General features: G+C 40.3%; 1 protein-coding gene across 1 annotated transcript in view; it reads left to right on the top strand.

Moving 5' to 3' along the window:
* LOC101467318 (neural-cadherin) overlaps positions 1 to 22,173 on the top strand; it is a 344,359-nt gene that overhangs the window by 279,947 nt on the left and 42,239 nt on the right. Inside the window, exons 32-33 of the mRNA XM_076888121.1 lie at positions 2,998 to 3,164; positions 17,622 to 17,886. Of these exons, the coding sequence (XP_076744236.1) occupies positions 2,998 to 3,164; positions 17,622 to 17,886 (432 nt within the window). The remainder of the gene's footprint in view (positions 1 to 2,997; positions 3,165 to 17,621; positions 17,887 to 22,173) is intronic.

Here is a 22,173-nt window from a genome sequence, read left to right as displayed (position 1 = left end):
TAAATATTGTTGACGAGAACCCCCTGTTTTGTTACCGGGTAACCTAGACTGTAAAACAGAATAAAAGCTGTGTGGCTCCAAGGCCACAACAACTATGGCAAAGGACGCAGCAGCTGAGGGTGAACCAAAGCATTTAATAAATTAGCTGAGGATGCAACTACAAACATGGAGCACTTCAGTTAAGCTGTTTTCACACAAGCAGCCCTGAACTTTTCCAAGAGCTATCCAGGGGAGCTGGATATGTGAACAAATACATCCAGGCTAGACGTTTTCTTTAACCTGCCAACTCCCGTATACAAGGTTTGTGTTAATGTAAGTTTGTGCCTGTGTGTGTGCTGTGCAATTAACACTAACAAGTGGGTATGATGTGTGGCACCTACCACATGCTGCATCCTGGCAGCGCCACGACACATCACATTTCTAGATGTCTGAACACATGTGAAAGCGGACTATTTCCTGCTGCGTGTTGCATGTGTGAAAGCGCAACTGTGGAAAATAACCCAACTTTATTCACCTGGAAATGCCAGAAGTTAATGTTTTAAAATAGTTTTAGTGGCATTCAGTTCATTTCAGTTTTATTTGCACAGCACCAAATCACAACAGTCTCCTGAAGATACTTTATATTGTAAGGTAAAGAGCCTAAAATAGCAGAGAGAGACTCCAACTATCAAGTGACCCCCTTTTATCAAGCACTTGAGACAGTGGGAAGGAACAACTCTATTTAAGAGGGACATAAGACCAGCTGAGAAACATAATCTCTCTCCAACATGTCCTGTGGGCCCCTTTAAGTTAGACATGCCCGAAACACATCTGTAATCCAGGAGGCATCCTGGGGAGATCCCTATATCACCTCCTGAATGACTGAGCTCTTGACCCTAACTTTACGGTTCAACCCAGACACCTATCAGAATGAGGTCTGCCTGCTCTCTTGTATGTTGTTCTTATTCTTTCAGTCACTCCCAGCAGCCTGTGGCTTTAGGTGAGGGTCAGAAAGTCAACAAGTAAATCGACAGCTTTAGCTTCACACTCAGCTTTCTCTTCACCGTAATGAACAGCGTGCCAAAGCATCTGTTAATCTCCTGCTCTGCTTTACTCCACTCTCACTTGTGAGCAAGACCCTGATATACTTGAACTCCTCCACTTAATGTGTCAACTAATCCTTAACCTGAAGTAGGCAGTTAACCCTTTTCTGTCTGAGAACCACAGCCTCAAACTTGTAGTTCCCGATTCTTAGTCCGACTACACTCGGCACAGCAAATTGTCCCAGGCTGAGCTGGAGGTCACTACTGAATAAACCCAGCAGGGTCACACCATCTGCAAAAAGTAGAGACGAGATCCTGAGACTACCAGACCTCACTGCTGTCACTCATTGGCAGCGTCTATGAATTCTTCCATAAAAATTAGGATGCGCTGCCTTGACTTTTAGGGTTTAAAATAAACAAATTGAATAATGGGGTGTAAGTAGCTTTGTGAAGCGATACCCGGGACATCGCCAACTAACCATGACAATGCTCCAAGTGTATCGCAGATATATAAATGCAGGCAAGGATGACTCAAGAAGACACTAACGGCACTCCATCAGTTTCCAATCTCAGAAGTACACTGCAGTGTAATTTTTGTTTTACTCACCAAGCAACCTACCCTGCCCCTTGGCCTAAAGAAGATGGCTTCTTCTGAGCCTCTCTGTGCTGGTCGTGTGGTTGTGGAGACAATTGGCTTATTGCAGACTTTTATTGGACTGAGATTGGCTCTTTAATGGCTCTGGTCCTACGTGGCCTCTCGCACACATCCTTGGAGTTGAGGAGGACACCTTCAGTCATGCTTTCTGCTGATCGCAGCACACTAGTCCAGGCTTTACGGTCTTGTTTGGTTTCTGCCTCCTATTTCACAGTGAGACTCAGACACGACTCGAATGTAGAATCTGAAATCGTAACAGGTCAAGATTTGGTGTGCAGTCTGTACAAATGGTTCTTTTCTTCTGTTATGTCTTATATGACAAATAGCGCTCCGGTCGTTAACAGATTAAACCATCTGTGTTTAACATGCAGCCCAGTTCCAATTTACCCCGGTGGATTGCTTTGCAAAGTAAGAAAATTACAAGGAAGTCTCTTTTTTTTTGGAATAAAACTGCAATGTGATGCAGTATTAACTGAACTGAACAAATGATAGTGAGTCACTCTCATCTTGTAAAACAAAAACTTGCAAAATTCACTATTTATTCTTTCACTCTTTAATTTAAATATTTGCCCTTTACTCTGTTGGAGTCTACATGGAAAATAAAAAAGAAGAGGAAAGGAAAACAAATACCCCCACTTCTACTTCAAAGTATTTTGTGTATTTGACAAGCCATCGTTGAATAACGTGAGACTGTTGGTGTAAAATTGATGGTGTTGTTATGTTTTTATATAATCAGCCTGTGGCCGTGAGAGGCAAAGTAAAATTTGAGATGGAGTTTTGGGAACTTCAAGAGGACATGGCTGATCAGCTGCATATTCCATGCCTAGAAGCACCCCCCCCAAAAAAAAAAATTGATTTGATATTGCCTTCAAGTGAGCTCTCATGAACCACTCGACTTTGTCAAAGTTACAAGGGAAGGAGACAAAGAAAAGGAAGAGGTGTGAAAGCGATAGAAGAAAATTTCACTTGCGTACGCCGTGAGATGGAAGAATGGCTTTGAGAGTTTTAGGTGTGCTTGGTTTATTCTGAGAGGCATGCACAAAAAACACTTCTGTGAAAACTTCAAACTCTTAGACAGAAGAACCCAAGCTAAACCAAACATGCATATTCTATCTTGTGCATTTAACATAGTCTTTCTGTCCCCAGCACCGGACTTTTTAAAACTGATTTAGCTGAAGTGACTTGTGGTGTCTTCTCTGTGGAGGAAAGCAGCATCCAGACTGTCTAAGAATTATGTTTTGCACTTGAAATCCTGTTTAAACGTAGCACTATGTGGCTGACCTCTGTGTGTGGTTATGTGTTTGTATCCACCAACACCAGAGGTCCCAGAGTACTCCTTTGATGGCCACAGTCACGTGCATTACCAGTTGGCGTCCCCGCTGCCTGCCCGGAGGACATGGATCCAAGTCCTGGTTCGAACCCGTAAACACAGCAGTGTCCTTTTCAGTCTGATCTCAAAGGAGCAAAGTGAATACTTACGTCTGGAGGTGAGTGCAGGAAGATGGAGTCATCACTTTTCCTCACTTTCAGAATTTTTCATAGCAGGTTGTGAGTTTGGGTTTGGCTTTGTTGTGTGGAAAGCAATTTTATTTTACCTTCTCGCTTCATGAACAGTTTCAGATTCTGCTCTACTCTTTATCCTGTAGCAACTGCAGGCATTTTCTTTATCCACCCACTGCTCTTATGACATGCACTTTCTCTTGCTATAATGATACCTATGCAACAGACACTTTTTGAAAAGAGGTAAAAGCAACAAAAGTAACAGTTAACATAATTTGTTTCTGTAGCCATGTGTGAATTCATCGTAGTCTAAAGAGCTTGGAAAGAAAAGCGTCTGGACTTTCTTTAAGATGTTTCATCTCTCGTCCAAGAAGTTTCTTCAGTTCTAAGAGCAAATGGTGGAGAGTCATGACCATCTGTCTTCTCTGTCCAAAATGTGAACGTTGGCATCCTCAAAGGAGTGACCTTTATCCTTAAGATGCAACATCCGAGTCTTGTCCAGTTGAGGTGGCTCTTGTATGTTGTGCCATGCGTTCATGAAGTGGCTCTTTGGTCTCTCCAATGTAGACACTGTACAGCATACATTAAGTTTGCTTTTTTTTTGTCTTTTGGATGAACTGGTTTTTGTCTGAGTGTATGGCTGGGTCTGAAGTACACTGGGAAGTACACTGAAGTCTAAGGAGCTTGGAAAGAAAAGCATCTGGACTTCTTTAAGTTGCTTGAAGACCTCTCATCCGAGAAGCTTCTTCAGTACACTGAAGTACAGTCCCAGCACTACTCCTTCGAGGATTCCAACGTTCACATTTTGGACAGAGAAGAGAGATGGTTTGAAAGAAGAGTGAAAGAAGCGTCTATGTCCACTGTGAACAACCATCTTTGAACAGAGGCGGCGGCTTACAATCCAGTTTCCTTCCCAGACGCCTTAACGCTCACTCACATCCTGGGCCATTTGACCTCAGTAAATCACATGATAGGGGGGTAGGTTTCACAGTTGGTTCACCCGAAACCGCGGCTGATTGTGACCCACACCCGTTTTCACATGTGATTAGGTAGAGGATCAATAGGGGGTCCATGACACTCTTGGGGACCCTCCCATAGGGCTTAAAATCTGGGACTCTCCACCAGTTGATCTTAGAACTGAAGAAGCTTCTCGGATGAGAGGGGAAACATCTTCAAGAAACTTAAAGAAGTCCAGACGCTTTTCTCTCCAAGCTCCTTAGATTCCCAGTGAAGTTTGGTAGGACAATGAATCTATTTGCATTTTATACAAAGCTATCACCTGAATTTGTACACTGTAGGGACAACTCACGTAGGATCAGACTGATTAAATATTTAAAAGTAAATAGACATTTATGCTCATTTGTCATGGTCACTTATGTGAATTCAAGACCTAATGAGCCAGACAAGTCAACAAAAAGTGAATGAATAAATTAAAGGAGGCACACAGCTTTCAGTGAGACGCTTTGGCCAACCACACAGATGTGACAGGAGTAAACAAAGTAAACAACTTTTTGTTTTTTACCTTTGACTTCTTGGGGCCCCCACCTAAGGCAGTGAGAGGGAAATCATCACAGGTGTACATCTCCTGTTTCCAAACAACATTTCCTTTCAGGGCAGATAAAAGACATTCGAAACAACCAGAAACAGATGCATGTCTTTACTTTAGTGTTTTTGGTTTCTCAACAGTTTTTTTTTCCAGCTGTTAATATCCAGATGTTCACTTGTTGTTGTTGTTTTGTGTTGTTGCATGTCTTCTTTTTAATTAATGTTTTCCATCCATCAGTTTATAAAATGAAAACAGTCACATCATTGCACTACACTAATCTTAATCACCGATGGAACATATTAAACCTTGGCCGGGCCTGTAGCGGCTTACCAGTATATACAGAGGACGTCTGACTTCTGACACTTGTTTAGAATAATTGGTTTGTGTGCAAACAACTGCAAATTATTATTATTATTGAATAATGTGAATAATTATTATTATTTGTTAGGAAAATGGGAAAGAAGTGCAGCATCTGATTAAAACACTTGGAAACATACACAGAAATACAGCATATAAAGTAAAGCCAGACAGAAACAGCCTGAATTCTCTTACACAAGCGTTATTTAGTCTGTGTTAAATAGACTTTAGGAATCGTTCTCCAGCCTTCAAAAGGCTTCTTTGGGTGATCACACACTGCTTCAGTAATGTTGAGCTGCAGGCTCTGGGGAGGCCAGTCCAGGACTGATAGCGTTCTGTTGTGTGTTTGGCATCATTGTCATGCAAGAAAATAACGCTGTTGCCAATCAGATGCTTTCCAGATGTTATTACTGTACATGGTGGATCAACATCTGATTTCTCTGTATGCATTTTCCACCGTGTTTTACAAACGAGTATAGATGCTCACCGCGCACCTTCCCAGTTCTTTACTCGTGCCTTTCCCTGTCTTTTGCCCCACACTCAAACCACACGTATTGATCAAACATCTGTGTCTTAAATGATGATGATTATCCATACCATGGCAGCCGTTTAAATCTCCTCTGATCTCCATCTGTCTATCCTTTCTGTTCATCCATTCCCACACTCCCTCCTAAATATCACATTGCTCCATCAGCACAGCCACATGGGGAGTGAGTGCACATCGTTTATCTATCATAAATAGTGCATTTATTCCTGAGTGCAGAGCAGTGAAACATTGGAAACCCTGCTGAGTTCTTGGTGGAAACATAACCGTTTACTGCCTGCTAAGATTATATTTTTCACTGTAATAGTTTTGATTGCTTTTAATCAGAGGAAGAAATTAGTATGTGTTACTCTTGGTTGGATACACTGTTACATTGTGAGGAGCCCCTTCTGTTTGTGTATGGCTTCACATCCAACAGTATGCTTAGTAAAAGATATTACAAAGCATATTAGGCTCTCTTCTTTAAATGACTTTAGTCTCTCTGATTACTGATAAAGTTCCTGTTTTTTGAGCCACTGTTTTTTGTGCTGTAACAATTTTACGTGCATGAAATTCAATTGAATTTACAACAGTAGCCTCAAGGCACTTCATACTGTGAGGTAAGGGCCTTACAATATTAAAGAGAAAACCCCAGAAATCAGATGAGCAAGCACTTGGTGACAGTGGGAAGAAACAACAGCTCTGTTTTATCAGAAAGATAGTGCCTCTGACAGAACCAGGCTCGTGGAGTGACAGCCATCTGCGGTACAAACTGGATGCCCTGGTGTTGTGTGTGCAGTAGCGTCAACTTCCGTGTGACCGCTTTCAACCGGAGGACAGTTGCATAGGTCACCTGGTGGTGGAGGGGAATCTGCCTCCAAACAAGCTTGGTCTGACTTGGACTGCCTGTAATCACTCTCAGGCAAACTAATGAAGGTGTGCTATTAATTCATGTTTAATTTATAAACATAGACAGGTTTCCAACACTGCACCGATGAGCACAACTCATCTGCAATGTGTCTCGATAATCGCGATAGGTGGAAAGGGGATCAGCTCTTTTGGTTTCCAACTGGTTCTGTTCTGGTTATATTGCTGTATAAAAGCTGTCTATGTAATTTTGACGTTCTGCAGCAACTTCCTTCAGGAGTTTCTTTTCATAGATGGCAACAGATTTGCAGCTTTTTGACGGGTTTACACGGTTAATCGCTGCATTATCACAAACACGTTGCATGTAATTGGCAGTATGACTCAATTATTGCTGATTTTTTGCCATTTTGATGCACCAAAGTCATTTTGAAGACTAGAGCTGGTTGCAGGTGGTCACGGGACTGGCCCCCGTCTTTTAAGCCATTGTTTCTCAACCTTTTGGAGCCATGGCACATATTTCACATTAGAAAAATCACGTGGCACAGCACCAAACAAAAATGTCACAAAAAGCATGATCATTTTTCCCCATAGACCAGGCACAGCAGAATTGGCTCGGTTTGTCCCCAGTATACCTTTGTTGCCTTCTTCTGACCACTACTCATGCTAGGAATTTTCTCCGGGACCAGGTCAGACTGACTACTTTTCCTTTTCACATATTTATCTATTGCTATTACGCGCTGTGTCGCCTCACAGCATGACTATTATGTAATTTCCTCTCTGTCTTCTTCTGTTTTACCTGCAGTTGGCAACACATTTAATTAGAGCAGGTAGTTGTACTGCCCTCTGGTGGAAGAGAATGTAATTGTTCTCCCCGTTACTCACGCCGATCGCTTAGAGTACTAATCAGGTGGAACCAGATAATCTTCCACGGCAGACCTGATCATTTCTTGGGAAACACTGTTCTAAGCAATGATTTCAAAGGCAACGAGGTTGCTCATCCATTGGACACTGTCAATAATAATTTTGGTCATACCACAGTCCCCAACTAGTGTTTGCCCCAGTGTGACTGTAGTGTGATGAGGATGGTTCAGGGTCACCTGATCGAACCCTATCAGATTGTCAAAATGGAAAGTTTTAAGCCTAATGTTAAAAGTAGGGAGAGTGTCGACCCCTCCAATCCAAGTTGAGAACTATTAGCAGCTCTAGGAACCACAAGTGAGCCTGCAGTCTGAGAGTGAAGTGCTCTGTTAGGATGAAGTGATACTATGAGGTCTTCAAAATATGATGTGGCCAAATTATTGGAGACTTTGTATGTGAGTTGAAAGATTTTAAGTTCAATTCTGGATTCAACAGGGAGCCAATAAAGGGAAGATAATGATGTTACTCTCTTCGGTACTCTTGCTGCAGCGTTTTGCTACCTGAAGGCTTTATAGAGAGATCTGAAAACAAACTGATAATACTGAATTATAATTTATAATATAGTTCAGCCTAGGAGTAATACATGCATGAATTCACTTTTCAGCATCGTTCTTTTCACTACTTTTAGTGATACTGTCCAGATTAAAGAAAGCAGTGCTGCGTATTTGTTTAACGTGCATGTTGAAGGCCACATCCTGATCACAAATGACTGCAACCTTCCTTTAGTGCTACTATAGGCCAAGGAAATGTCATCCAGAGAAGGTATCTGCTTCACAGATAAATATTATTTAATATAATCTACATTGCAATGAAAATGTATAATATTCCTTTAAAAAAAGCGCACATAAAATAAAAAGGGTGTAATAAAAAGTATTCAGTGACTAAGTTTGTGTGTGAGGAAATCATCTTGCAAATATTAACACACAAGTTATTTTAGAGCAAAGCTTCACTTACTTGTTTTGAATTTCTCATGGTGAATAGAGCAACAGGGAACATCAGAAGTATCTGAGGTAGTTTGCAGCCCTGCCCTGAGTGAAGGAGGATTTTTAGGAAAGGATAGCCACAGCCTCTCTGTTCTCTACTTAACTGTTGCATTTGGGATCCATTCGTGATGTTCATAATGTTGAAATTCAAACCTAGAAGACAGCCAAGCATCTCTTATTACTCAAACAACATCAGACGTTAGAATCCAAAAGGAAGAGTCACCGTGAAAAAGCTTTACTCTTTTCTTTTCATGTACAGGGAGTGCAGAATTATTAGGCAAGTTGTATTTTTGAGGAATAATTTTATTATTGAACAACAACCATGTTCTCAGTGAACCCAAAAAACTCATTAATATCAAAGCTGAATGTTTTTGGAAGTAGTTTTTAGTTTGTTTTTAGTTTGAGCTATTTTAGGGGGATATCTGTGTGTGCAGGTGACTATTACTGTGCATGATTATTAGGCAACTTAACAAAAAACAAATATATACCCATTTCAATTATTTATTTTTACCAGTGAAACCAATATAACATCTCCACATTCACAAATATACATTTCTGACATTCAAAAACAAAACAAAAACCAATCAGCGACCAATATAGCCACCTTTCTTTGCAAGGACACTCAAAAGCCTGCCATCCATGGATTCTGTCAGTGTTTTGATCTGTTCACCATCAACATTGCGTGCAGCAGCAACCACAGCCTCCCAGACACTGTTCAGAGAGGTGTACTGTTTTCCCTCCTTGTAAATCTCACATTTGATGATGGACCACAGGTTCTCAATGGGGTTCAGATCAGGTGAACAAGGTGGCCATGTCATTAGTTTTTCTTCTTTTATACCCTTTCTTGCCAGCCACGCTGTGGAGTACTTGGACGCGTGTGATGGAGCATTGTCCTGCATGAAAATCATGTTTTTCTTGAAGGATGCAGACTTCTTCCTGTACCACTGCTTGAAGAAGGTGTCTTCCAGAAACTGGCAGTAGGACTGGGAGTTGAGCTTGACTCCATCCTCAACCCGAAAAGGCCCCACAAGCTCATCTTTATGATACCAGCCCAAACCAGTACTCCACCTCCACCTTGCTGGCGTCTGAGTCGGACTGGAGCTCTCTGCCCTTTACCAATCCAGCCACGGGCCCATCCATCTGGCCCATCAAGACTCCCTCTCATTTCATCAGTCCATAAAACCTTAGAATAATCAGTCTTGAGATATTTCTTGGCCCAGTCTTGACATTTCAGCTTGTGTGTCTTGTTCAGTGGTGGTCGTCTTTCAGCCTTTCTTACCTTGGCCATGTCTCTGAGTATTGCACACCTTGTGCTTTTGGGCACTCCAGTGATGTTGCAGCTCTGAAATATGGCCAAACTGGTGGCAAGTGGCATCTTGGCAGCTGCACGCTTGACTTTTCTCAGTTCATGGGCAGTTATTTTGCGCCTTGGTTTTTCCACACGCTTCTTGCGACCCTGTTGACTATTTTGAATGAAACGCTTGATTGTTCGATGATCACGCTTCAGAAGCTTTGCAATTTTGAGACTGCTGCATCCCTCTGCAAGATATCTCACTATTTTTGACTTTTCTGAGCCTGTCAAGTCCTTCTTTTGACCCATTTTGCCAAAGGAAAGGACGTTGCCTAATAATTATGCACACCTGATATAGGGTGTTGATGTCATTAGACCACACCCCTTCTCATTACAGAGATGCACATCACCTAATATGCTTAATTGGTAGTAGGCTTTCGAGCCTATACAGCTTGGAGTAAGACAACATGCATGGAGAGGATGATGTGGACAAAATACTCATTTGCCTAATAATTCTGCACTCCCTGTAGAAGCTTCAGTCAGCGCTGACCATGGTCACAGAGACAGCTTTATATCAAATATATAGATGTATGTTATTTAAATATACAAATAGTAGGTATAATAGTTTGCAGCCCAAGAATTTTAAGAATTGGAACTAACTTTGATACATGCAGATATTTCACATAGACGTAGTCAAGATATTAGCTTATTTGCTGATATTGATTATGACCACACTGTTACTTAAGTACTAATTTATACTGCAATTAAACAAAAACCCACAAGAATTATCTTGTGGGTTTTATATAAAAACATTATATTAAATTATTCCGTGGCAAATTTAGTCATTTCGAATCTTTCATATAAAAAGAAAAGTACGAACCATTACACTAAGTAATTATTTTTGAATTAGCTCACGAGCTCCAGCATGATTTTTGGACCATCGGCCTCGACTTAACCAACCAGGAAATTCCTGCGCTCAGTGTTTGTGTTCGTGTCTTCAGAATTAATATTCATCGTAAAGGGAGCGTTGCTCCTCTCTTCAGTCTCATTACCTCGCAGTGAGAATGACCCATATTTTGGCTCACTGGGATCTTTGCTTTCTGTCACAGTGAGTGAATGCACACGAACACACCGATTCTATGGCACTAATCTTCTATTGACTACTGAGATAAAATGAAGTAGACAGGAGCTGAATTTCACTCGGTCGTACTACATTACGCATAGCAATCTTTTGCTGTATATCACAAAGTGGGTTTATATCACAATTACTACGGTAAAGAAATAGTCTGAAAACTTTGAACTTATTTATTTTTAGCTCTTTTTTTGCAATTTAAAACTAAAAGACTGATGTAGATTTTACCCTTTCACCGCTTTAATTTTCACTTTTTGCCAGCTTTGTTAGATATGCTTAAATTTAATTATACCTAACCATGGACATAATTAAAGATGTTATTATTGGATTCTCTAGTACAGTGCAGATTTTATCCTGCACATTTTCTTTCCTGACTATTAATGTCTCAAAGGTAGATGAAATATTTATTATTCTTTTCAAACTTTGCTTTTGTGACCAGCACGATGACATTTGCAAACGTGATTACAAATTAATCACAGGTTATAAAAACAAACTTTAAAAAGACCTTTGAGGCAATAAGGCAAAAACTTTTATTACCCAGGAATGAGGAAAAAAATGTGTATGTGCTTCCTGAGTAACAGCTTGGGGAAAAGTGCTGACACCTTAGCCTCTCGCAATTTATTTTTTAACATAAGTAATTGTTATTGAGAAAGTATTGGAGGGCCGTGTTGGAGCTCGAGTTGCAATCACACTATAAGCGTAGTCCAGTGAACCATGCACGCCTGCTTTTTCAGGTGGGCCCACCCACGTCGCACAGCAAGCTGGACATTGGATTTCAAATGCACTCTGGCTTAGTATAAGTGCTCCATAAGATGTTTGAACCAGGCATTAACAGCTCAACATGACTGATTAGCGTACCATCACAATAAGTGGCTCAGCCACTGTTATTCATCATATAATTACACATATAGTTGCTCTTAATAAAAAAGTTTTCATAGATATTCATCAGACTTTGTATTTTACCACAAAGCTCGGTTACCATGTCAGTAGTGTGGCTGCAGAAAGCTGCACCACTCGAGCAGTCACTCTGTCATCCAATCATCCTGCTTTGTCTCTGTTTATATTCACGCACTGAGTTGCTGCACGAAACTTTATAGGATCAGCCCGTCTCATTGACGGGTCTATTATTAACATATTGAGCTCTCAAGTGGGGTGGTAGCAGAACCAAAAGGGGTAAAGGGCAGGTATTACGACATGGGAAGACAGAACCAGCATGAGATCATTGATGTTTGTATGACATCCCTAGCAGTTCCTTTCAGATTAAGGAAAGAAGGAGCTCATAAATGACAATCAAAGGTCATGTCCTTGTTGTAAAAACCAAAAGCTGCTTTTTCTCCACAGTCCATGCTGCATAGTATCAAATTTGCATCAACTTGCAGTTTATTTCTAAATGACAGGCTATTCCTTACTGCTTGATGGCTTGATGACTGATTAAATAAGACATTAAAATCTTGCTGGGCAAGAAGATGCTTTGCAGTTTTAATGCTTCATTAAGTTCACGCTGTTTGGCTCATTTATTTTTACAAGGCAGATTACCTTGACCGCAGGATGACAGACAGAATGACATCCTGAACTAAACTCATCAGTTGCACAGCCAGTCTCTTTCACATATGAAGAATTTGTGATTGATCACGTTATAAAGAATAGAATATGCACTTCTGTTTAAAATGACCTCGTTTAGTGAAGATCATGTAGATTTTTTCCTAAAATTGACACCAAACTGGAGCTTGTGGTGTTCGTGGAGAGTATTAAACATAAATTAAAGTGATCTGCCTTTAAGCTGGTAAAAATGCAAAACGATGCCATTTGCTCAACAGTTTTTATTTTTAATGGCAAAGTTGATGTGTAGTCCCGAAAGCATCTGACTGCAGATTAGGTCTCTGCAGACAAGCAGATATGGGTGCAGAAGGGCAATAACAATTGTACGAATGCAAAGTGGAAGCTGGTATTGAGCATCAAATTTCTTTCTATTCCCTAGTATAAATAAAGTTGAAGAAAAAATGCCTTCACTAGTCATATATGCACACAATCTACCTTCACACACCATTATTTAATCATGAGAACTGGGGAGATTAATGCATCATCTGCACATGTCTGCAATACTAAAGGCTGCGGCGCTGAGAGCAGTCTGTCGCAGGAAGCATCTGTGGGGAATGGAAGGGTCCCTGCAGTGGGACTGTTTACTGAAAAATGGAGTTGCACACCTTCACACACACCTAGTGCAAAAACACAAAGACACACTATCAAATGCACTCAGTCACATACCACCCAGGGAGCGGAGCAGGAGCCAAATTGCACCACTCCGTTCAGCTTTAATTGGGGGTAAAATCAGGTGGCAGTGAGTGTGTCTGGTTAGAAAGCTCTGCCCCAGTGGATTCTGAATATAATTAATACTTCATCACAGAGCCTTGAAATGAGCCACGGTCCTCCAACTAAACAACCTTGGAGCCATCCAACACTTTATCCAACTGAAGAAACGACCGTGGGATTGATGGAAAATCCAAAGATGGGCAGAGGAGGAAGGACTGACGTGACAAAGGGAAAAGGAGGAAAAAGAAAGAAGACTGCGAGATCAGTAGACAGCTACAGAGGGTGCTGGCAAGCGATGGCTGTTTTCTTTTTGACAAAGTTTTCCTCCCCAAAAACACTTGTTAAATCTTTATTTGTCGAGAATGAGTGAGAGAGTTAATGGTAGCCACCCACTTCTCCTTCACATCTCACTTTCTTTGTCTCAGTTCCTCTGCCCTTTTCATCTCAGTCCTCTGTTTATGTGGCAGCAGTGGCAGACAAAGATGGAGGGGAGAAAATTATGCTCAGTGGGACACTTGGAGGAAACAGTTTGAAATTGAAATGAGGACGACCCACCCACCGCCCAATCCCTCTTAACACTGCATATGGACATGTTCTATCCTGGTTTTCTTCTCCTTCTAGCTGAGTTTCATACACACACACATGCAGACACACAGCTTCCTGGACGGATTTTTTTTTTTGTTCAAATGAATATTGCTCTGTGATAGACATGTGGTGAGCATCACAGCCGAGCCAAAATCTTCATCTCGAGATCTGAGCCTTGAAGAGAACAGCTTGTTGTGTAAACACGGGGGAAAGTGCTGGTGTTCTCCCTTATTCTCCTCTCATCCACGAAGTCGCTTCCTCCTTTTGTCTCTCCCATTCCTCACAAGATTGTACTGGACAACCACGCCTCTGTGTGTGTGTGTGTGTGTGTGTGTGTGCTACAAATCAACAAATTGCAAGTTTAAATGCCAGCTTTCAATGTTCTCTCATTTAATATTTATTCTAGGCCCAGAGCAAAAGCAGAAATGACAATTACCTTTTTCCCAGGGTGTTTGTAATTAAATGGTAAGACACATGTTGTCACTGCTTAGGGAGTAAAACTGGCCGTAGGCGTTCTTGTGGTAGAATCCGATTGCTTGATATGAGAAAGGTTTACCTGAATGCACGTTCTGGTCATACAGTCATTAAACTGTGTTGGGAAATTTCTGTTTTGGGAATTATTTATTTTCCCCACGTCTAACCCCCATGGAATCGATCTGGCTTATTGGCCTACTGGCCAAATTGTCCTATTGATCCAATCTTTTAACATCCTTGTGGAATCTTTTCTTTCTTTTGATCCATTAGCTTTAAAACCTGAAATTTGAACTCAGGTCAGCGCAACATATTTTCCCTCTAATGGCATCCTGCCATTAAGAGAGTTCCTCTGCCAAGGAAAGATCTCTTTGTTTCTTTGTCTGCAAGAGTACACAAAAACCAGGCTGAATTTCATGACCTCCCATGAGGAAAAAAGCCATTAAATTTTGGTTTCTTGGCCTCAGTTTCAATTTGTTTACTGGGATTTTGAAATCCATGCTGCTCAGACTTCTGCCAATGCCCCAAAACAAAGAGGCTCTATGTCATTTAGTTTATGCCCACTAAGCACTGAAAAGTACACTTGAAAGGTGCTCGAAGATAGACAAACGTCAGCTTTGCTTTGCAAGAAAACTGTTTTCAGAGGAATCGTTTCGCAGGGAGGTTGACTGATAATCCCTTGAGAGCAGGTCTCTGTAAGGAGAGATATACTTAGTGTTTTCACATTAATTACCTCCCCCAAGCAGGTTTTGTTTTTGATAGCGTGTGTGTGCGTGCGCCATTCTATCTGTAAACGTGATCGCTCAAAAAGCTTTGATTGAGGTGCAGAGTGGTCATGGTAACAATCCATTAAACTTTTGCTAATATCCACCGATTTTTCTTGCTCAAAAATTGACAAAAAGTGTAAAAAGGCCAGAGTATGACCTCTGACCTCTCCTTCAAGGCCAAAGTGATAATAATGGTAGACAGATCTATTTATTTAAGTTCTGTTTCTTACTGTGATTGTTTGTATTGACAGCATATAAGCAGGGAATGATATATGGGGATTCTAAATATCACATTACTTTGATCTCTGACATCTTCTTTAAGGTCAAATAAGTCCAAACGTTGATACAATGTTTTTTATCCAAAATTGTACTTAAAATGCTACATCGTCTGTTTTATTGGCAACATTTAGGACAATATGCTCTTATATAGGGATTCTAAATATGAAATTATAGTTTACATCCACATTTCATGTCACATTTGCACTTCACATCTGCGTTCCTTTCAAGCTCACCTCAATATATGTCGTGTCCTTAAACAAAGTGTCATGAGAATTAGTTAGAAACATACTGCAGTATAATGTTATGTATGAAGCTCAAGTTATTCATGTCCAGTTATTTACAAACCATTGGCTACTATCCATTTCCTACTCCGACAGTACTCCTATGCAATCAAAGTAGAAATCCGTCATGTTAGTCTGATTTTAATGCACTAAAAACTTACCTTTGAGAAGAACAAGAAAACCCAAAATGAATATGTAGTACAAAATATAATCCTGTTTGCTTAAAAATCAGAGAGTTCCAAGGCAAAAACTGCTGCTGACTGACTTGTTTCATTTGCCAGAAATCATCTTTATAATCCACAAGACTGATTCTGTGGACAGATGAGACAAATTTGAACTTTTCTGACAGTTACATAAAACTAACCTCATTTGATAAAAAGAACATGGTGATGGTAGTGTGATTGTCTGGGTGTGACTTGCTGCTTCAGAGCCTGGACGAATTCCAGTAATCGATGAAACAGTTAATAGTGATCAGTTCTGAATTCTCGGGGTAAATGTTGACATGTTCTATCTTTCTCATAGTTGCGAATCAACTGGCAGCTACACTTTTGTGGAAACAGTTCAGATCAGAAGATGAGGCTCGAGCTGAGCAGGAAGAGGATAACATTTTAGCCACATGCTGGTGGCGCTGTGTCTTTCCTTCACGTGTTTGCTTCTTTGGTGAAAGGAACTCATCTCATCATATTTTTTTTTTCAAGATGGCAAATCAGCATGCTGGCTTCCACAAACCAGAGCCTGCTCCTGTGTATATTTATTGGAATTAGTGTAATTTTACAATACAATACAACTTTATTTGTATAGCACCTTTAAAAGACCAGTGGTACACCAAAGTGCTTTACAATAAAAACAGGAAATTTAAGACAATAAATAAAAGACTATTAACAAAGTACCACATATGTCATCAGGTTAAGGGCACTAATTATACAACAATAAAAGGGAATATAAGAACAAAGTTACTAAGAACAGATATAGCTAAAAGATAAAGTACATAGATAAGAAATTCAACCAAATATAAAACAGGGACGCTAACTAGATGGAAAAGGTATGTTGAATAAATGAGTTTTTAAACGGGATTTAAAAGATAAAACGGAGTCTGACGCAGCGATAGGAAGGTTGTTCCACAGATTCGGTGCAACCAGGGCAAAAGCACGGTCACCCCTCGATTTAAGTCTAGATCTAGGCTGAGCCAGGAGTAATTGGGCTGAAGACCTGAGGGCTCGCCCAGGGACATATAGACTAAGAAGATCGACAAGATAACGAGGGGCTAAATTATTTATAATTTTAAAGGTGAGCAACAATATTTCAAATTCAATGCGATATTTTATGGGTAACCAATGCAACTCAATAAGAACTGAGGTGATAGAGGCATGCTTTCTAGTGCCAGTCAGGAGGCGAGCCGCAGCATTCTGGACAAGCTGAAGCCTGTGAAGGAGTGCGGAGTGAAGACCAAAGTAGAGGGAGTTACAGTAATCCAATCTAGAAGTCACAAAAGCATGAATGAGCTTTTCAAGATCTTTATGAGGGACATAGTGCTTAGCCTTAGCAATAAGGCGAAGTTGGTAGAAGCTAGATTTGATTACTGAAGACACTTGTTTGTTAAATTTGAAAGAGCTGTCCAGCAGAACCCCTAGGTCACTAACTGAGTCAGGGAAAGAAGTGGCAAAGGAACCAAAGGTATCAGCTGATTTTACACCAATTAGTGCAGATTTATGAATGAAGTATTCTTTTTTTCTAATAAGTAATCTCAAAAAAATGATTGACTGTACCTTTAAACGCTGAATTCATGAATATTCAAGTACTTTTCAGTTATATGCATCCCTGTGAAAATCTACGTACACCACATGATTGACCAACTTGTTGAACCACCTTTAAAAGCAATCATTTGAAGTGTTATTCTTTGTGCGGCTTTGTCAGTCTCTCATATTGTTGTGAAGGAATTTTGGCCCACTCTTCTTCACAGTGTTGCTTTAGATCACTGGCTTGTTGCGTGAACCAGTTTCCACCAAGCTTTGGTTGTTAGATGGTTGCTACTTCCTCTCTTACGTCCTGTGGAAACAGTAATGGCGTCCTTAGTTTTTCAGTCTCCTGCTGGATTTGTAAGGCTTATATTAATCGTCCTGTTTTCCCATTGCAGATCTTTCAGGGCCTTCTATGTGTTTTCTACAACCTTGGGGACGGGGACTACAACCTAACACTGCCCACTTATCGACTCGACAATGGTGAGTGGCACGAGGTCTTCCTAGATCGCCATGACAATGAGATGACACTACGAATGGATGGCGGCGGAGGACAGCGTGAGGTTTCAGGACTGCAGGGCCGGAGCCGAGAAATCATCATTGACCCCACTGTGGTGATGCTGGGAAACACTTTCCCTTCAGGCATCAACAAGAGCTTCCAGGGTAGGTGGTTACAGCATTAATCTAATAATACTGTCTCTCGGTGTCTGTCAGTCATGTAGATTTTGGATTTGTAACTTTTTTATGAGCAGAAAAAAAAAAGTCTCCAGACACCAGGGGCTGAATATGTACGTATATAAAAACATGCATGTATTTTTTTTCTACACAAACTGACATTTGTGAAACTAGAGCATGTGTGCACACTGGAAGAAATAAGTTTACCCATGCTTTCTCAGTTTAGCTGCACCACCTCTGAACTTGAAAAGATTCAATTTTCCAGAGAAATCTTTGGGGAAAAAAAATAAATCAGCTTTTATTTGTGCCCTCCATCGACTTCTTCTACTCCTACAACAGTGCTGATGTGCAGGTTTTCTTAGTAGCAACACGTATCATTCAGAAGAAGACAGCAGTGTATAAATGTTGACAAGGCTGTGCCGACATATACAACCAATGTGGCAAGGATGCAAGGATGAGAACCCCAAAGTTGGCCTTTGGGGTTCTTAGATGAATTTGGTCCATCTCCTTCCACCTCTCTCCAAAAACACACCTTCCTTCTAGATTACTGCAATCCAGAAAAAATTTCTGGATGGAATCTGGGATGAAAAGCTCAAATGAAGACTTGATGTCCTGCACATGAGTAACTGTCAGCCGTGTTGGCCCTGGCTTATCACAGTAACAGCTCTGCAGGGTGGCTCATTTCTTGGGCAAGAAGACCATTCAATTTCACCAGTTATTGACATCCATATTTCTTCACTTGCTGTCTGGTGGGCTTGTTCTGGTCCTGGAGCTGGCAGCAGATGGGGTACTCGTCTTCGTTTTGTTACTAAATGATGCTCAACCTCCTCTTCTTCAAAGTCACTGTCAGACTCTGAATTTTCAGAAATGTGAAATATTCTGAAACCTCTTTGTCAACATCATCATCCGAAGCTCCTCTCTCTTCCAAAATCAATTGGATGGCCCTCGCAGCAGATAATCTTTTGCCATCTTTATCAGTTGTGATAAAGAACCACACTGGCAAAGTCTTATTTATAGTATTATGCCCCTAATTTGCAGGTGGGACAGGGTATGAGAAAATAAAATTTGGATCCCTCAAGAAAGAGGGTAAAATGTGCGGGAATGTCAGAGCAGACGGTGTTGGTAGTTGAATTTTTAACAATGTTGCAACTTTGTGCGGGAGCAGGAGGGGAAGAAGAAGAAAACACTATCAGCAGCACCAGAAAGGAGGAGGACAGAGTGTGGGAACACAGGACCTACACTTTCAACACTTTTATTAGACCTGGGTCCAGTGGACCCGAACACCTTGTATGTAATGTAAATGCGTGGGGGGAGGTACAGTATGAGGTCATTGAAAATTAGTTCGGATTTATGTTCTTCACAGAAAATAAGCCAAAGCCAATGAATTTCAGGTTGAAAAAATAATTAATTGTTTAAAGAGCTCTGGGAACTTGATGGTATGGGCCTCCATAGCCTACAGTGCCTGTAGGTGTAGTGTGCAGGTGGCTCAGAACGTTTGGTCATACAGTGTAGCTGGTTACCAGCAACTGAAGCTTCAAAACAAAAGTGAAGGGATTGTACTACAGTAAATTAATTATATCGTCTTTTTGATGGATGAAAAAATACAACATAAATAGCAAAATATACTTGATTGCCATTAAGAGGACACGGCTTTAGAAGATAACATAGAAAATAGTGCATGGACACATTTCTGCCTGTGTGCCTGCAGAGGATTTTAGATGTGAATTTATATTATTTTATGGGTCTGGCCCCAGGTGTTAAGAAATGAAAATCTGAAATTATTTTGTATCTTTGTAATATGAGCTCCTAAGTAGCACTTCCCAGCCAGGCTTATAGTAGTTACTTTGGATTCAAACTCAGGAGCTGTGGGGTACGTCTGCTCGGGAGAGACCGAAGCACAACATTCTGCAAGGACAACAAGAAGCTTTTTTGAGTGACCCTCAGAGCAAATCAATACCGATATCTCAGTAATCACTCGGGTCGGCGTTGGCATTTCTAACAAACCTGCTCAGCGCAGACTCTCAGAGACTGATTCTCCAGATGTGGACAGATGCCCGACGGTTACAGTCTGTTACTTTCTGCTCTCCCTCCCTGTATTTATAAATTGTCACGTTTTACGACCTCATTTCTATGAGTAACAACTGTAAAATATGCTTTGATGATTTGATGGATGAAAATATTTAGCTGATAGGTTTTGTTTGTACTGAATAATGGACCTATATTTCATTTTATAACACTAAATTAATGGCTTCACTCTTCTTGAATTGAACTGCAGTAGTGAGATTTTCTGAACTGCGGCACACTAATGACTAAATATTTAAATGTCATTTTTTTCTCATTTCTGTAAAGCTGCTGCTTTTTCCTGCCATCCTAAAAATGAAATAGCAGTAAAACATTGTTTGCTCTTTCAGGGTGATTTATTACTCTGAGTTAAAGAAACCATACATAGTCTGAGTGAAAGAGCAGCATATTGATGTCGTGCAGATTTGTGCAAAGTTGGTGGTTCTGTCACAGTTAAATAGACTGTGATTAAATTTTCTTTGGTCATAATACAAATTAAATAGGTGATATTCTTCCAGTGTATCCATATGTGTTCAGCAATGACACAGTCCCAACACTGTTAATGAGGGAAAGCTGTCCAACCAGTTGGTGAGTGGTTGCTGGAGGTCGATGGCAGTCAAGCAGACCTAAAGACTGGTCAGTGACACTCACCAGGAAATGCAAGTTGCAAATGTTTATCCCCCAAATAGTTACAATATAACACTACTATAAGTATAATTGTGCTACAGCAAAGCTGGTGATACAAGTCCAAGTTGCAGAGAAAAAAGTTTTTAAAACCTCTGTGGTACAAAAATGAGCAAATTGTAGTTGAAATTAATCTGCACATTTTGTCGAGTCTTACTTCTAGAACTAATTTGTTTGAGTTGAGGTGTTGTTGTTTCTGTCCCAAGTGGGTTGTTGTTATAGCGTAGCTGCATTCCTTGTCCCCATCAGTAAACTGCTCAGTGTTATTCCAAATCCTGAAAATAATTAAAAACATTTTTTAATTGCTAAGGTGGTAAACACAGAAAAAGAAAAATGTAAAACTTTAAAGAAATGTAACCATTAATTGTGCCTTTTTCTCAATAAATAATTATTGTGAAAAGTTTGAGGAGAAAGTAAAATTCACCCACGTTACAGAGTCCTTTTTCACAACACTAACTGGGCTGTGTAAACTGGATTGTTGAGTACCATTAACTAACCTAGTAATTGCTTGTTTCTACTTTTTTGTAGGGATGTTTCTCTGTACAGAAAACAATATATATTTATGTTCTGCAGAAAACAAAAGTCAGTCATAAATTTGCCCACAGAGTTTACACAAATCTAAGGCAGATGGATGTGAGCAGGGCTGAATCATTAAGGGTTAACATCTTCTTCGGGGAATAGAGGAAAAGGTTATGGCATACAACAATATAAATCTTCCAGAATTTCTCTGATGGATCGCACCGTGGCAAAATAACACAGAAGAATTGTTGTTGCTCGACACCATCTAAACACCATCCAGGCTCTGGTGTATATAATTTGTCTGAGTGTGTGGAAGAAAGAGATAATGTGATGTGTTTGATGTGTCACAGGGTAAGGTGAAAGGGGTGGTGTTTCATTCAGGCAGTTTAGCAAGTATTTTTCTGAGGAGTGCTGCCAAAAATAGGTTGTTTTATCTATTCATGTGTGCTCTTTTCAAGAGAGAATTGTGACATTTTTATGTATTACTGAATGATTGATATGACACTTTAATGGTTAATTCATCCAAATGCAGTTTTATTGTTAGCTGGGACGATGGCCATGGTCCCTACAGCTCTGTGTGTGTGTGTGTGTGTGTGTTGTAGTTTTTTCTGTGTATGTGCTATAGTGTGCGCGAGTGGGTGTCAGATTACATTGATGTTATTCTTACAGCTATTTAAGGTCCACTTTTCCCAAAAACTTCAAGACTTCTAAACACAACTAGTCAGATGTCTGTATATATAATATATTAAATTATATCAGGTTCAGAACTGGACTCAGGATAACTTACTTAAACCATAAAGCAGCAACAAGCTGAACTCAACAAACTGTTTTTAATGCTGATAAAGGGAAAAATATATATGCTGGACAAGGATTTAAGCCAGAGGACTACACAGAACAGGACATGGAAACACAGTGCCATGTGGGAAAGAGGCAACAAACACAATAAGTGCTCACCAGGTAATTAAGAAGATGGAAAAGACCAGGGAACACAGCTGCAACAAATCAAGTAAA

This window comes from Maylandia zebra, linkage group LG1, assembly GCF_041146795.1.
Source record: "Maylandia zebra isolate NMK-2024a linkage group LG1, Mzebra_GT3a, whole genome shotgun sequence".
NCBI classification, from domain to species: domain Eukaryota; kingdom Metazoa; phylum Chordata; class Actinopteri; order Cichliformes; family Cichlidae; genus Maylandia; species Maylandia zebra.
Note: the sequence above shows the minus strand (reverse complement) of the source record. Positions and strands in the feature narration are given on the sequence as shown.